Source organism: Calonectris borealis, chromosome 3, assembly GCF_964195595.1.
Source record: "Calonectris borealis chromosome 3, bCalBor7.hap1.2, whole genome shotgun sequence".
NCBI classification, from domain to species: Eukaryota; Metazoa; Chordata; class Aves; order Procellariiformes; family Procellariidae; genus Calonectris; species Calonectris borealis.
In genome coordinates this window covers 82617416-82632926 of record NC_134314.1, presented here as the reverse complement: position 1 = coordinate 82632926, position 15511 = coordinate 82617416, and the positions used below count along the sequence as shown (strand labels likewise).

The following is a 15511-nucleotide window of genomic DNA, read 5'->3' as shown; positions in this document are numbered from 1 at the left end:
ATAAAACCAGGGCTACATCAAAGTGACAACAGAAGCAAAGACAAGGCAAGCTGGCTCCAGCAGCAGCTGAGCAGTCCTCTTGGAAATGTTAGGCAAATATTTTGCTTGTCTACTTGCACAGAAATCCAGATCGCTGCACAGATACAGTGATGTCTTTATCATCATTAATATCAACGTGCTCTCTGTTAAGGCTAACGTGGGCTTGCTTCTTAACAGCAGATCTGCGACTTCATTTCATAGCAGATGTATTCGGGGGCAAGGAATTGGTCAGCAACTGGTAAACCAGGACGTTTACAAGCAATAACTAGGCAGAGCTATCAGAAACCTCTCTTCAGAACAAGGACAAAGTGACTCCAAAGAGTCATAAACCAATTTTCTACATGCAAGAAGAACACCAAGAGAGCAAAAGTTTCTGATTTTGCTGGTCCTTACCAGAGCATCCTTCTCACCCAGTACCGTTTGTGGAAAAGTACAAAGCCAAAAAATTGCTTGCAAACCTCTTGGGGGAAGGGCTATTTTATACACAAATACATAAAGATTTGACCTCAGATGAATTAAGATCATTCAAGCCCGTCAGGGATGAAGGACAGAAAAATGAGGTAATGATGAAGTTTGGCAGTGCATGGTAACACAGCAACAGGACACAGTACCTAGTTTTTACTATTCAGTAAAGTTACGAATGTTACTTCCCAGAATCTTTTAAGTATTTTACTAGTTTCATTTGAAGATCAGGGCTGGCGGGTCAGAAAGCAAGCTTTGGATTTGTGAGAAGTACCCTTCTACCAATAACTGAGAATGGTCTGTCTTTTACCAGTTATCTGTGCAGTTTTATCCTAACACACAGTGACTTTTTTACCTTAACACTGAATTTCCACAAAGGCATTTAGAGTGACAAATAAAGTCTACTGTATTCTATGATGCGCATGCACAGGGATCGGGCTCTTCCGTTGTTCTTTTATGATAGAAAGATGCACTGATAAATTTTATATTTGTTGGTTAGGTAAAGTCCACTTCCATTTGGTGAATCCTGGCTCACAAGGAATTTGTTTTGGGCTGGCTGAAAGACTGGCATCAACCCTAAGAAGAGTCAGTTCTGCAAATATTTATTTGAAGACAGAATCTTCTTACAGAGTACACTGTAAGCACTTAAGGATGGTCTGTATAGTTCTAAGTTAGATATGACTGCTGTGGTTTTCTTTCTGTGTTAAAGTAAATTCATACATGATACCTGGACTGCACCTATTATTATGCAAGAAGAACCTTTTAGAATCGTCCTCCTTATGTTACTAAGAACGTAATTGTAATACTGTGCTCAGAAAAAAAATAGAGTGTGTCTGACAGCACCATCGTATACCGCATTCCTGGTGCATTTTGGAAAGCTGCTAGTTTTTTGAGTGGAGTTGTATTAATTTGCAGGTATTGTCAATACTGAATCTTGCAAGTTACTATTTCCAGTAATGATCATGGTTTTTAGAAAATGTTTATAGGAGTATTCTACAGACAGTTTGATGTGGTTATTGAATCTGTGGTGGTTTTTCTTTTCTTTTGTTATTTTTTTAAGCATGAAAGAGTAGTTCAGGTTTCCAGATGGCAAGAACTGTTTTCTTTGGTACAACAACAATACAGTTGCACAACTTACTGAATATATCTTCAAGACAGCTCATGAAAAGGCTGGCATACTGTGGGTCTGACTGACCAGGATTATACAACAGTTTGGAGAAATTAACAGTTGCAGAAAATTGCTGTGGGACAGAATTAAAGAAGAGATACAGGCAATACCTTTGAGATAGTATCTCCAGAACAAGATGGTGTCCAGGGTTTGGAGGGCACAGCGAGATACCAGCACAGGAGCGAGCCCCAGAGTATTGGCTGGTGGCATCCCTCGCACTCAGAACATTTACATGATGAAACTTACAGAAGTCTATCACCTTGAAGAAAGCCTGCTCTTTGAGTCATGACGTGTTCAGGATTGACAGAAATCACCCTCAGTAGCTCCTCAGTGAGGCTCCTATGATCAAACAGGACAGACCTGCCAGGAGTCCTTTGCTATGGAGCAAACAAAACATCAAGGAGCCTTTGCAGAGTAGGCTACAGAGGGTTCGTCAGAAGAGCTTTCAGAAAAGATATTTAACGGGAGAAGTGTCCTTCCAGGCTGAGCAGAACACGGTGATTTGAGGAAGCCCAAGCAAGGGAAGAGCAAGTAAGACTGCCACTTTTGCACAGGAGAGAAGGAGGAAGAGGTAGCAAGGCACACAGCCTGACGGAAGGCCTATGCAGAGCTGTGCAAAAGCTCCGCTTGAAAGCAAAGATGGAGGCTTGACTTGACACTTTCTCTTAAAAAAGATGGTATCTCTATTTTACAATTTGTTATTATTAATACAATAGTGGTACTGTGGTACAAACAGTACCACAAGTTAGTCTTTTGAAGACACCAAAAACCAAGGGAGTACAACTTCTTTTTTTTACCGCACGTTTAAAATTAAAGCATTTATCTTGTGTAGAAGACAATCTTTATATCAGACCAATCTAGCTGTTATTCCTTCTATCTTCAAAATTTACACAAATAGTGCAGCAAAAACATTCCCCAGATAAATTAAGTTGTAAGCGCCCAACTGATCACAGTGGTCAGCAGCTACCGTTTCTGCACTGTCTTACCTAAATAGCTTCATTAACAGTTCACCAACAATTTGAAATAAGGAACTGTCACCAACTAACCACAGAAAAGCAAACTTTTTGTGACCTTTTGTAAGCTTCAAACACCAACAAAATCAGAAGAAAAACTAGGGGGGGGGGAAACAACAAAAAAAGCCATGTAGCCTATTTGATTTCTACAAAAGGCACACTGCACATGAGAAAACGGTAAGTTGAGAAAATCAGTAAGTTACTCCTGTATATACTGTACATATAGGAATTACAATTTTAAAACCCCAAGAATTGCCTTCAGAAAATTCAAGTTAAGTGTGGTTGTTGAGTTGCTTTTAGATGAACAAAACCACTTTACAGTAACTCAATACAGTAACAAAAAACAGTGGCCACGTATGTGGAATTGAGAGGTGAACCCAAATTTTGGCCAGGAATGTCCCAGCTACTGGGTGACAGCACAGAAACAGCAAGATTTACAAGACTGGGGTTCAAACCCCCTTTCAAACAGAAGAGTATTCTAGTGCCTGTAAGCCCTTCTGCTCCCACTAGTTTCCTTCCCATTATGCACACTACAGAATTAATTTGACTCACTGTCAAGGTTTGAATGGGTGTATGAAAACTCATTTTTCAGAGAGATGCCACTTGTCTGATTTTTAATTAAATTTTTAAATGGAGGGAGGAAAAGCATATCCTTAACAGTGCATAGATTGCCTGCTGATGTTCAAACTCATGCTACAAAGCTTGGAAGGCCAAAAATTTCAAAATTAAACCATTTAAATGTTACTACAAACTAAACACATATTATCTTCCTGATTTAATTTCCTAAAATAATTGGAGTTTTCAAAGATACTCCTACTCAAGTACTTAAGAAATGTCAGCTTGTACAAGTATAAATAATCAAAAGCATGACTTTCTAGTAGCAATACTCACAGCTGATGTGTTCTACATTTCTATCTGCATCTTGTACAAAAAAAAGAAATCAAGTTGCTCACTACCTCAATCATTCCCAATCAAAGGAATTATTAAAATAGTTTCTGAACTACATTACAAATATGTATATATACATACCTAAATATACCTAAAAAATTCAGGTAGTCTTAGGTATAACATTTTTTTTTAATTGCCTTTATTTAAGAGTTGTTTTTATAGGGATTTATTCCTTATTAGAAACTACAAAAGATAAATCTACAGCAATCCAGTATTGCTCATTCAAGAATGAGAAAGTGCATCACCTGGTGTAACTTCAAAGTACAGAAAAAGTCAGATTATGAATAAGGCAATGCTCTTCTGATTTCATGGCAAATTCTAACTTATAGGAAAACAGCTATTACAAATTATGCCCAAAATTCTAAAATAAAACTGATGAAATAACATTTCTCGCACATCTCTAGAGAAGACCTGCATACAAAACAAACATTCTTACTTTGACTCAGTGCACAGTAAGTCTTATACAGGGAAAGGGCACACTTTGCTATTGGATTAAAATTTCAGAGTTCCTTGTGCTTACTTTACAATTCAATAGAACTATTGTTTCCTTCGACTGTGGTTTGTATAAAGTGCAACAGACAGTTTCTCACAGGGAGAAACAAGAAGGCAGGAGGAAATAAAAGGGATCATTTTAAAAAGGCATTTTTGTGGCCTTGCACACACAGCAGGATTTAATAATTTCAACAATGGCCCTGTCCTCTTCCTTGGGAATTGAATTTAACTGAAGACACAGGTTTACCTGACCTGACTGCACAGGATGAGCCAAAAAATTCCTAAAATTACTTCCCTCCTTTGTTAAATCTGGCAGGTATTACAGAATTTACAAACTCCTAATTTCACTACACAAAAACGTGGCCACTAACAGAATGAATTCCCATCATGGTATTTAGCCATCTTTTTGCCACTTTTAATACGAACAATAAAATTTAACACACATGTCCTGTTTAAAATATATTCACAGCTCTACTCAGCTCCAAAAGTAACTGAAGATGAAACATGGAACATATTACACCGATCCTATTTTTTTTTTTTTGACAGTACGATATTTGGTACATTTATTTTCATTCCTAAGAGCCTATGGAGGGTCAGAATGTCCTTCTGCGAGAAGAGGCATTGCAAGAGGTGCTGCGTGCCAGTGCACTGGAACTCCTGGCCAGAGCACACCACTTCTTCCTGAGCCAGCAGATGGTGAAGAGGCCCTGCGTAAAACAAGATGCGACTGTCTCTTTTGGTGCCAGTCACAACCAGAGCAGGTCACCTTCTCCTCTGCACCTGCACCTCCTCAGCTGACACCATTTCCACACCGCACCAAGATGGGTGATCCTAGTCTTGCTCAACTTCCTCACAAATCATCATCCTCTGCTCTTCTGTGCCTGTGAATTTCAATTGCACAACTGCAACGAGCAGAGTACCATGACCCGTGCCATGTGGAATCACAGAAAAGGTATGTAACGTTTCACTCCACAGTGGTAATGCTATACACCTATGTTACCAACTACTGGTTATATAAAATGCAAAAGATCTGGAAGAGCTCAACTTTCCTGCAAAACAAAACTGCACCTGTAAAGCCTCTGAAGAGATCCCACGGCATTTGCTTACCATTTATATGGACTTGAAGAGGAAATTGAATGTTTTACCCTAGTTTTATTGTTTCATACATTAACCATGGTTGATTTCAATCATTAACCTTCATCTTTCTTTGAATGCAGGAAAAAGATACTGAACTTTTAAGGACTAGTTTCTCAGTACAAAGATGCAACAGGAGCAAAACGCAACATATTTTAACATATTTTAGATACAATGGGCAGATGTGATTTCCCTACAACCACCTACAAGGCATTTTACCCATATTTGTTATTCCCACACTCTATAATGACCCAGAGTATTTTCCTTGTTAGTTTTTCCATCCTCCCACTTAATTACAACTTAACAACAAAAGTCTTCCCTTAAGTAGGGTGTCTAATAAAGAAGAAAAATTTCACATAAGTTTACTCCTCTCCCAGAACCAAGACCAACAGAACATTGAAAAGCAGTTATTACATTTGCGTATTTTTTCCATCCTCATGACTTGATATTATCAAGTTGTTGTGTTGTAGGGGTTTTTAAACTTTAATTCAGGCCATTTTGTAATCTCGAAAGACAAAACTGCATGAAGCTGATTTTTACTAAATGTGATAGGCGACAGAAAGCTAGAAAAACCATCAGCAGACTGCACAGATTATGGACACTTAGCCCTATTTTAAAACACAATTACAAACAAGTATACCGTACCCTGCCTGTGATAAACAAGCCCACAGCAAGTGCCCAGTAATGGGAACTAAATTAAGTTCTCAGTTAGTTAGGAGCCTTTGGCTCCTAAAAGCCATCCTTAAAATAACTGATTTATTTATTTGTTTCAATTTCAATGGGAAAAACAAAGAACTTCATTGTAAAATCAGCAGGTAATCTAGCTGATCACTTCTTCACCAAAATCTGAATAGACTGAACATTAGTTACTGGCAAAGGCCTTTTTACTTTTTAGTCCATAAGCCAATGAAGAAAAATAATCCTGAGCATTATACCTTTTCCCTTCTCCATCCAGCCCTGTCCCATCAATTTTCCCCTGCTTTTATTCTGCACAACCAAGATAGTGGTATTAGCGGCATAAAACAGGTGTTCACAGCATAGAAATACTTCTAATTTCTTATAAAAATTCATTTGGATCCACATTATTTTGGCTATGTAATGCCAGCATGTAACGAAGCTCTGTAACTATCCACTGTGAATAAAATCTTGTACAAAGTATTTCCTATTTCTCAGAACTACCTCTTTATGTAAGTCTACCTCCCTCACCTCTTTTCTCTTGAACACCATTTACCCATTCCATGGGAACTACCCAAGTTTTTGCAAAGGCTTACAGGCCTCACACTGCCATGATAGCACGTATGCTGTCCACTGATAAAGGTGGTTTTAAAAAAACCAAACCACATAATAATTCAATACTGTTTTCTTACTAACAATTATTACCCTATTATCCCCATGAGAAGCAATGCCAAGAAAAGTTTGTTTCTACTCTTTGTAGATAGCATCATTCTGTTAAGGATGCAATTTATATGACCATGGTGTTTGACTTCACCATGTAGACACTAACAATAAATAAATAAATCGTTTTCAAAACAAATTACAAAAGTTTTAGGCAAGAAATTCTTGGGAGACAGAACTCCAATTTATCGAATACATTTTTAAAAAAAGCTTAGGATCCTCTTTTTTACTTCATTCCATGTAGTCTCAGGCCCAAGTTTATTGGAGGCTGTTTGTGAAGGCAGCATTGAACATGCAGAGAGGCATTAACCAACACTACTAGCAAAACAGAGTTCTGTAACTTCCAAAACTTTTGCCTTCCCTTCAAAACAACCAGAAATTAAGAGATGGCAAAAGGAAGGGGGCTGGGGGGTGAGAGTGCATGTTTTTAGCTTTTTACACGTATCAAATGCTCCCTTAAAGATTTCACGTCGTCCTCTGATGCTGCCAGATGCGCCGTTTCAGGAGGGAAATACGAGCTTCTCCTTCCCCCCGGCCGCGGACCGCCCCGCGCTGCGCCCCCCGAGCAGCGCCCCCCGCGCCGTGGGCAGGCGGTTGGGCGGCGGGGCAGGCCCCCCACCCGGGCTGCGCACCTCGGCCCCGGGAGACCCGCCGGGCGGGGCGAGGGGAGCCCCGCGCGGCCGCGGCGCCCCACCGCCCCCTCCCCGCTCGGACAAAGACCCGGGGCGGCCCCCGGCGCAGCGGCGGGGCAGCCCCGGGCCGCGGCCGGTACCTGTTAGTCTCCAGCGCTCGGGGTGCGCCAGGGCCAGCAGCCTCCGAGCCTCGAAACGCGGCGGGGCGCCGGCAGCCCCCCGCGGGGGCGCCGGCGGCTCCGCGCCCGCGGCGGCGCTCAGGGAGCGCTGGGCGCTGCCCGCCGCCGCGGGCGGGAGGAGGAGGAGGCGGCGGCAGCACGGAGCGCCCGGCGGCGGCGGCAGCAGCGGCGGCGGCGGCGCGGGGGCCCTCCCGCACCTGCTGGCCGGGCGCAGCGGGGCGCAGAGGCCGACGGCCCCGCCAGCGGCCCGGGCCCAGGGGGGCGGCGCCGCCCGCCGCAGCAGCGGCAGCAGCCAGGGCAGGCGCGGCGCGTAGCCCGCCATGCAGCCGGCGCGGCGGAGCCGAGACGGCGGCGCTGCTGCTGCAGCCGGTCCCCGCCGCGCGGGTCTGCGGCAGGAGGAGGCGCCTCCGAGCCGCCGCCGCCGCCCATGGGCCGGCAGCCGGGGACCCACGGCGGCCCGGGCCTGAGCCGGCCTGCGGCGCGCTGATAAGGCAGGCTGCGGTTGTCGGCCTCCTCCCGGTCACGGGGCCGCGCCTCGGGCCCCAGCCAGCGCCCTCTGCCGCCGCCCGGCCCGGGGAGGGGATGGGACCGGGGCCCGCCGAAATGGCGCCCGAGTCTGCCCTGCCCGGTGACGGGTGAGGCGCCCGAGCCCGGGAGAAGGAAGGGGGAACTCTGCCCTGCTCGCCCGGACCCTGCCTTGGGAGGGAGTTTGCCCCCTTCCTCTGTTCCTCCCTCCCAGGCCTGTGTGGGTCACGCCAGGGGAGGCCACCGCAGGCTGGCCGCCAGGCCTTGGTGGCCTGTGTCCACAGTGCATCCTGGCTCTGTCCGTGGGCTTGGTCTTGGTCTGGACAAGAGAAAATCTCCAGCCTTTCAGAGCCACCCTGTGCCCAACCCCACGCTCAGGCTGGCAGCTACGGGATCTATACGAGCAGCCCTTCATTGTTACTGTTTTCTTCACATATTTCTGCTCAGGGTACAAGCCATTTTCCAAAGAACCTGCTGCCCCTAACCCTGATTTAAGGAAAGGAAGCTGAATCACCGGGGATGCAGCTTTCCTGAGGTGCTGCAGTACTGGAAGCCAGAGCAGGGGACTGACCCCAATGTCCTGTCTTCCCAGCTGGGGAGCTCAGTGTAGGGATACCTATGCTTTACTTTTAAAATTTTGAGTCAAGCTTCTTTGTGAATTAGTTAATGTCAGCTTGTGAGATGTGGTTTGCAAGAGCACTGTTTGAACAACCATGCTTTAAAGTCTGCAAATGAGTAAAACTGTATTAAAAGATAAGGAGAAAATGTGAATACAGTCTTTTGCTACCACAAATGCTATAGCCAAATTCCCAGTATTTAGGGAAATTGAGGGGTTAGCACACCCAGCGAGCATGCTGAGGGATGGAGCCTCATCCTGGGAAAACCACCTTACTGGAGCAGTTTCCCTTGATATTTGAGTAAATTAGCATAAACCTTCTTCGCAGCCCTCAGGTGACGGCTGAAACATTTTGAGATCCACACTGCAACAGCAGCGGCACGGCAGCCTCGCCTGAGACGTTTGGTTTTCCTCCTTTCTCATACCCGGCCTCCCTGCCCTTTACAATGCCATCCTTTGAGGCTGCGAGGAGAAACTGTATTTAAGTGAAATCCCGTGATCATTTTCCAGCGCTTGAGGTGCCTCACAGAACCACAGCGAACAAAGCCCCTGGGCAGCAGAGCACCAAGGGCAGCTTTTGGCTGCTGAGGCCGGCACCAAGGCGCGGGGTGACACGCGGTGACCGGTGTCAGGCATAACGCGTGCAGCAGGTGTTCAGGCCGTCGCTGACCCCGCTTCACCAGGCCTCTGGGAGCAGTGCCCGTGTGGGAGCTTACCCCTACCGCTCCACGGGCGCCAGGGCAGAGGCTTGACTGGCTCCCGGCGAGCAACGCCTCACTGCTCGTTAACGCTTCGCCCAACGCTTCCGTTAGGGACGGGCCGCTGCGCCTTCCTCTGAGCGCCCCGCGCCGCGGTGGCCCGCCAGGGGGCAGGACGCCGCCCGGCGCCCGCGCCAGGAGGCGAATGAGGCGGTTTTTCACGCCGCTTTCCCGCACAGAACACCTGGGGGACGTTTATGGCGCTACCAACTTCCCCGAGCTGCCTTCGAAACAGAGGCGCAACCAATCGATCCCTCGGGCGAGGAGCGAGGCTGGCGGGACGGGGCGGAGCTCCTCCGGGCCGGGCCGGGCCGGGCCGAGCTGAGCTGAGCGGCCCGCCCGCCCTGTGCCGGCCCGGCGCGGCCTTGGGGGAAGAGACCTCGGCCTCGCCCTGCGCGGAGCCGCCCCGTGAGGGGGTGGGGGTGGGGATCTTGACCTGAGCCGCCCCCAGTCCCCAGTTTTAGGGCGGTTTCACTGTTTCTGGTTAATTCGCTCCCCGTTTGAAAAGGCAGCGCAGCGCGGTGCCGCCTCCCGCGGGCGAGGAGAGGGCCCGGTCAGCGCCCTTACGCGGCCTTGGCTCGACCAAACCCGCGTTTCCTGAACAAAGGGGCTTTTTGGAGCAAAACTCTGTGGGGTAGTCTGTAAAGGGGGGAAAGGCCCAATAAAATAAGGGTTTTTTTAATAGGGGGGATGGTTAGTTGAGCCTGTTGTGGCCTGTGAGGAGCCGCACGCCATTGCAGGTTGTGTGCCGTGGTGCTCCCCTGTGGCCGCGGGGACACGCCAGCCCCAGGCCGGCCACCCCACATCCCCAGGGGCTGGGGATTAACTGGGGTCTGGGACACAGTACAGAGAGCAAACCTCCGGTCTGGGTGCAATACCGAGGGCCGGGGCTCATGCCAAACCCACCACAGCCTGGGCCCCCTTCCCCTGCCGGGCAGGGGAAGGTGCGGGGGGGAAACCCAGTGAATGCAGGGGAGGATACAGGTGAAAAGGAGGCAGGTGCAGGCACCGCGAGAAGGGCACGCTCAGGAAAGTTTGCAGAGATGCGAGTTTATGTCTTCCAGAAAAGCTTCAGGTGCTGCGGGCTGTCCTGCCCAGCCTGTGCTGTCCCCAGGTTATCTGATTGCGTGTATGAAAGCTGATGGGGTTACATGTCGTAGATTAAATTGCAAATGCTAAATTTATGTTTAGTTATTGCGTGATACTGAAATAGTTTTGTGGTCCATTCTGCATCTGCAAGGAGAAACAACCGGGCACTGCAGGACAAAAGCTTTTGCATCGAGTGAAGCAAGCAGTACAAAAGCAACACAGAGCATTGAAATCCCACAATACATCTTCTTTCACAGGACTCTTTGAAGGCAAATGAAACATCTCCATCGTGAAATTAAACCTGACTGAAGCATGCAGTTTCCACTGCCAGGTGCACAGTGCACCCAAGCCGGAGGAGCGCACGCCGCTCGAGCAGCGAGGCGTGCAGGGTGGGCCTCTGGCACCCCTGCACGTAGATGTCACCGAGATGCTTGAGGTGATCTATCGATAAAATTTTGCAGGTAAGAAGCACCATGTGCTCACAATAAAAAAATCCATACAGACACAAACAGTGCTTCAGGAAGACAGGTTCTCTGTACTTGTGTGTTTCCTGCACTAGCTGCAGGATGAGGGCTGTTAGAGAACACAGGATGTTTTCTCTTGAGAGACTTTGGAGAAGTAATAAATAATTATGGATAAGTAATTAAAAAAAAAGAAAGCCAAGCACCCCCTACCTCCTCCAGGATAAGGAGGTCTGACTGGCAAAGGTGACGGGAAGTTCAGATGCAGCAGAGCTTTGCATTCCAGTTTGTTTTAGGCTTTGCTTCTGGGGAAAAAAAAAATAGTGTAAAAAAACACAACAACCCCCAAACTCACAGATGGTTATACAGTCATCCTAAGTGGTCATGAAATATTTGCACTAGTGGAGTGGAGTTGCCAGGAGGGAAGAGAGCGCCTAAAATTCTGGCTATTCTTTTCCAGTTTGTTTACCACATGCAGATTGCTCTGCTATTGCCTTAAGCAAAAATGGCAAAAGCAACAGCAGTCTAGCACATAAGTCTCCAGCTAAGCTGCTCACCAATACAAAAAAATAAGCAAAAGCTGTGCAAACATGCCTTGTTTCAAGTCCAGCAATGGGTTGAAGTTGTGATAACCTAAAATACTACAAAGTTGCTCACAACTCCAGACCTTGGGATGCCCAAGCTAATGGTTTGGGCTTGGCTGCTTTCTGGTGTTGAACTACATGGAGCTTTGGAAGGATTTGTGCCAGTTCTAAAGGGTAAGCTGTCATTACACATGTTTTGCTGTGCTTTTCTGGATGCCAGACAAATGGCCGTCCCCCAGATGTGATTGGCACTAGTTTGTCTGGGGTTGTCTTACAGCATGACCCCAGTTTATCACTGCAGCAAGCACACGGCAGTTTCTGCCCTTATTTGCACTGTCCTTTCTCTCTCTGTGAACTATGAAGCATCACTAGCTACTGCAAAGCCAGGTCCAGAGCTGGCCTAAGGCAAACACGAGAGTGGACAGGTACTATCAGTGCTGTCCAGAGACCAAGAAACTTCTTCTGGCAAGAGTGGTTTGTTATCTAGCGGCCTTGTTCCCCTTAGTGTCCACCTACCTCTCCTCTATCCATCACTTTTAGGAACTTCCTGAGACTCATGTGCAACCCAGCCTTTGGATGCTTCAGCAGGAAGCCACTAAATAGAGCTATGGCACTCACTGGTGGTGTCTAGGTAGCCTGCTTGCCTAAGTGTAAAAGTAAAAGTAGAGTCTGATCTGGCACCTTCCAAATTAGGGGCGAGGGCTTCAGGATATCCCCCGAATATCCCAAAGAATATCACAAGATCAAAGGCTTCTCTCAGATGGAAAGAGGTAGTTCAGTATGCTACAGCCTACCTCTGTTAAACAATTTTAAGCCACAGGGAAAAAAACCAAACGAAACCAAACCAAACCAAAACCTAGGCTTGATTAAGGAAATATTTACAGGCAATTTACGAGCCAGGAAGGCAGCTTGATTATTTCAACAAGCTGCCTGACCAGCCCTGCTCCCCTACCAAGGCTGCTGGAGCCAGTGGCGGTGCATGATGTGTAGCAGTGTGACCAGAAGCATCACTACTGGGTGGGGGGAAGAAGCGATAGCAAAGAGATAGAAGTGGACACCATCATGATCCTAGTCTTGTGCCCTGACACTCATAGCTTCTGCGCTGCCTGCTATCCCATTCTCCAGAGCTGGGGTAGCGATGCTGGTACACCTCCTCCCTTCGTCAGCGGGGCAGAGGGATTCAGATGGAGGTTCTTCCTCCTGTTCTCAGACAAAGTGTCAGAGGAGCACTGCCCATGTGCTGATATGCTTGTACAGCACCAAACACCATAAAGTCCTGTTCTTAGCTGACCCCTGGCTGTATATGTTAAAATATTTTTGTTATCAGGCTTGTCATAAACAGAGGATCATGACTTCACCAAAGATCACAAACCTATGCAAAGAGAAGACAATTTTATCCTAAATGGAACTGCAAAGATCTGGACTACGTAAGAAAGCAGGGCTACCGATAAAGCAGTTCTCTGAAGAAGTTTTCTTTCTCGTCGAATCCTCAGCTTAATGCAGCTGATCCCTTCTCCTCTTTGAAAACAGGATGCATGTTTTAGTTATACAGTAACACCTATGATATCAACCTATACAAATAGCTTCCACAGCTGCCTTGTTCAAGAATTTCACCATCCCGAGAGAATATTTCTGCAGGATGACAGACACACTGGATAATGCCTTGTTTTAAACTGGGCACTTGGAATATACCACCTTCTCTGTACTGCTGCTCAGTGCTGTTCTATAGCAGTGTCCAGGAAACAGAAAGCAAGAAGCATGTTTAAAATTGTTAAAAAAGATCACCAGTCCGGAAGACAAATTTTACCAGTATTTTGTACTTGAAATACATTGAGCATGGTGAGCATTGTTGAGTTATTTCAGTCAGTTTGGGCTCCTATCCAGTACTTCTAAAAAAACCCCATGGCTAACGTGCAGCATGACGGGATAGTCTTTGGCGAGGAACATCCAGGCAGTTAATTTAACTGTCACATCGGTGTCTTGTAATGGTACAGTTTTAGAGCCTGGCTCACCGCAAGCAACTAGACACCACTCAGAAGGAAGGCCATTTCAGGGCTTTGCTGAAGAACCCACGGAGCCTGGAGGACTAACAAAGTCAGCAACAGTTGAAACAAGGTTAGCAACATGGCCTGAAGTCCTTTTTATTTTTCTTGGCGAACCCGAAGGATCTGTTAATGGAGATATCGTTTCTGTAAAATGTTTTTAGACTTAAAAGACACTTGTAAGAGACAGCTTTTTCACAAAGGAACCAGAATGGGGAGAATAGGATGAACTTCACCATTCGGGAAGTTAAGACGTTTAGACTGAACAGTGTAGCAGCATGCTGCTCAGGAGATGCCACTGTTAAAAGTGTGAAGGGCAACTTTTAACGTAGACCTGTGAATGGGTGTAGCAGTTTATTTATTAGAGCAAATACCCTTTCTTTTCATCATTATTCAGTGACTAAGCATGGACTTGTACCTCAGCTTTGTCTATATTTACTGTGGCCTCGACTACCCGACACGTTTTAAAAGGCTGTTTTGCTGTTCATTGCTTTTATCAATTCAAGAGGTTAAGGAACAGAATGAAATTATCAGATAACAGATGTCAAAAACAAGGAAATATTTTCTCCCCCTCATAAAATCAAGGTGTAGAACTTCTTGCTGCAGCAAACTGTCGAAGTTACAAGTATATAGCTGATTAATAAAAGGGATGAGACAAAATTACTGGAAACCAAATCCATCAGCGGCTGTTGCAGCTACATAGCCTGCAGCTCTGGAGGTCTACTAGAAAAAAAATCCCCCAAACCAACATACAGTAACTGTGAGAAGATAGGAGCGTGTAAATCATGGAAGGATCGCTGTTTACATGCCCTCTTTCTCTGACTACCTCCTGTTAGCCACTGGCTGATACCATGCAGTGCCCGGTCCACTGTGCGTTGTCCAGGAGGCGCATGAAGTGAGCAGAGCTTTGGAGGGGAAGGAGTACCCAGTTACATGACTGAGAACTGTGTTACTCACAGACTCACATGCAGCAACAGTCCCTGCTATGATGCTTTTTTGAGTGCTTAACTATGTCAACCTAAATGCTTTTGTGTTTTTTATAATACATATTTAAAATAGAATAAGGAAGGGGTCTGTGCAAATGCAGACTTATTTCTGAACTACACAGTTAGAGATTACGGTCCAAATTTTGCTAGACTTAATGGTATTCCTTCCTCCCACTCATACTTTCCTCCCAGTTCTGCCTTGAAATTCAGCCTGTCAATCAACTGCAGACATTTCTTATAGTCTAGATTATTTCCTGGCTTCCTGCCTTCAAACATCTACATTCCATAAGCACCAAAAACTGTCCACACAGTACATAAAGGTTTATAGGTTTGAAGCGCATTAGTGATACTGTTTTTCCAACACCTTAGAAATCACTTCTATATCTTTTAGCCTATGTACGTAAAATAGAATTTGCTTCCTAAGTCTCTTTACTCTCATTTGTCATTTTTGTATGCAAAATACTTCAGAATAATCCAACTAATAAGAAGCCCAATTCTACTGTAAAAGTAAGATGTTAAAGTGAAACTTTGTTCTCTGCCTATCTCACATTCCCCCCCCCCCCCCTTTTGGTTGCAGTTTGCTTTACTTCAGGACTAAAAGTCCAGCTGCTTTAAATCTAAACACTGCTCAGGACATATGGCAACAAACAGCAAAATGAGTTCCAGTGAACACTGGTGAGCCATATCCTTCCTAGATATTCACACAGGCATTCAGCCAAGCACTTTGATACTTTGCTATGATAGAAGACCAGTCATTTCACAATGAAATCTTTGGGCTAGAACCTGCAGAATCGAGCAAAACTACTCAAAACAACCATAGAGATTACCGCAGGTTGATGAATACAATGCAGTTAAGTCTGGTAAGCAGCATAAGCTCAATAGATCTGAAGGAGAAGGTGTCTCTAGAGACCTGCATAGCACAAAGCATCAGCAATACAGCCATCTCCCATACTGTTTTTTTCAAAATGCCTAATCCTGGTCTGGGATT

General features: G+C 45.9%; 1 protein-coding gene and 1 long non-coding RNA gene across 4 annotated transcripts in view; one reads left to right on the top strand and one right to left on the bottom strand.

The window, feature by feature from the left end:
* ABCB10 (ATP binding cassette subfamily B member 10) overlaps window positions 1-11200 on the bottom strand; it is a 30397-nt gene extending 19197 nt beyond the window's left edge. Inside the window, exon 1 of one of the 2 annotated variants that reach the window (XM_075146426.1) lies at window positions 11125-11200. Coding sequence is in view for 1 of the 2 variants with exons in the window: in XM_075146425.1 (XP_075002526.1) it covers window positions 7424-7784 (361 nt within the window). In the remaining variant the exon portion in view is untranslated. Of the gene's footprint in view, window positions 1-7423; window positions 7800-11124 lie in introns of those variants that run through there. The other variant, XM_075146425.1, reaches the window with a different exon arrangement.
* Window positions 9481-14478, top strand: LOC142080651 (uncharacterized). Of its 2 annotated transcripts, none has more exons than XR_012673072.1 (3): window positions 9481-9777; window positions 10708-10911; window positions 12823-14478. It is a non-coding gene; the product is annotated as an uncharacterized LOC142080651 (long non-coding RNA). The 2 variants fall into 2 exon arrangements; XR_012673073.1 differs by having other exon boundaries at window positions 10602-10911.
* The last annotated feature ends 1033 nt before the right edge of the window (window positions 14479-15511 follow it).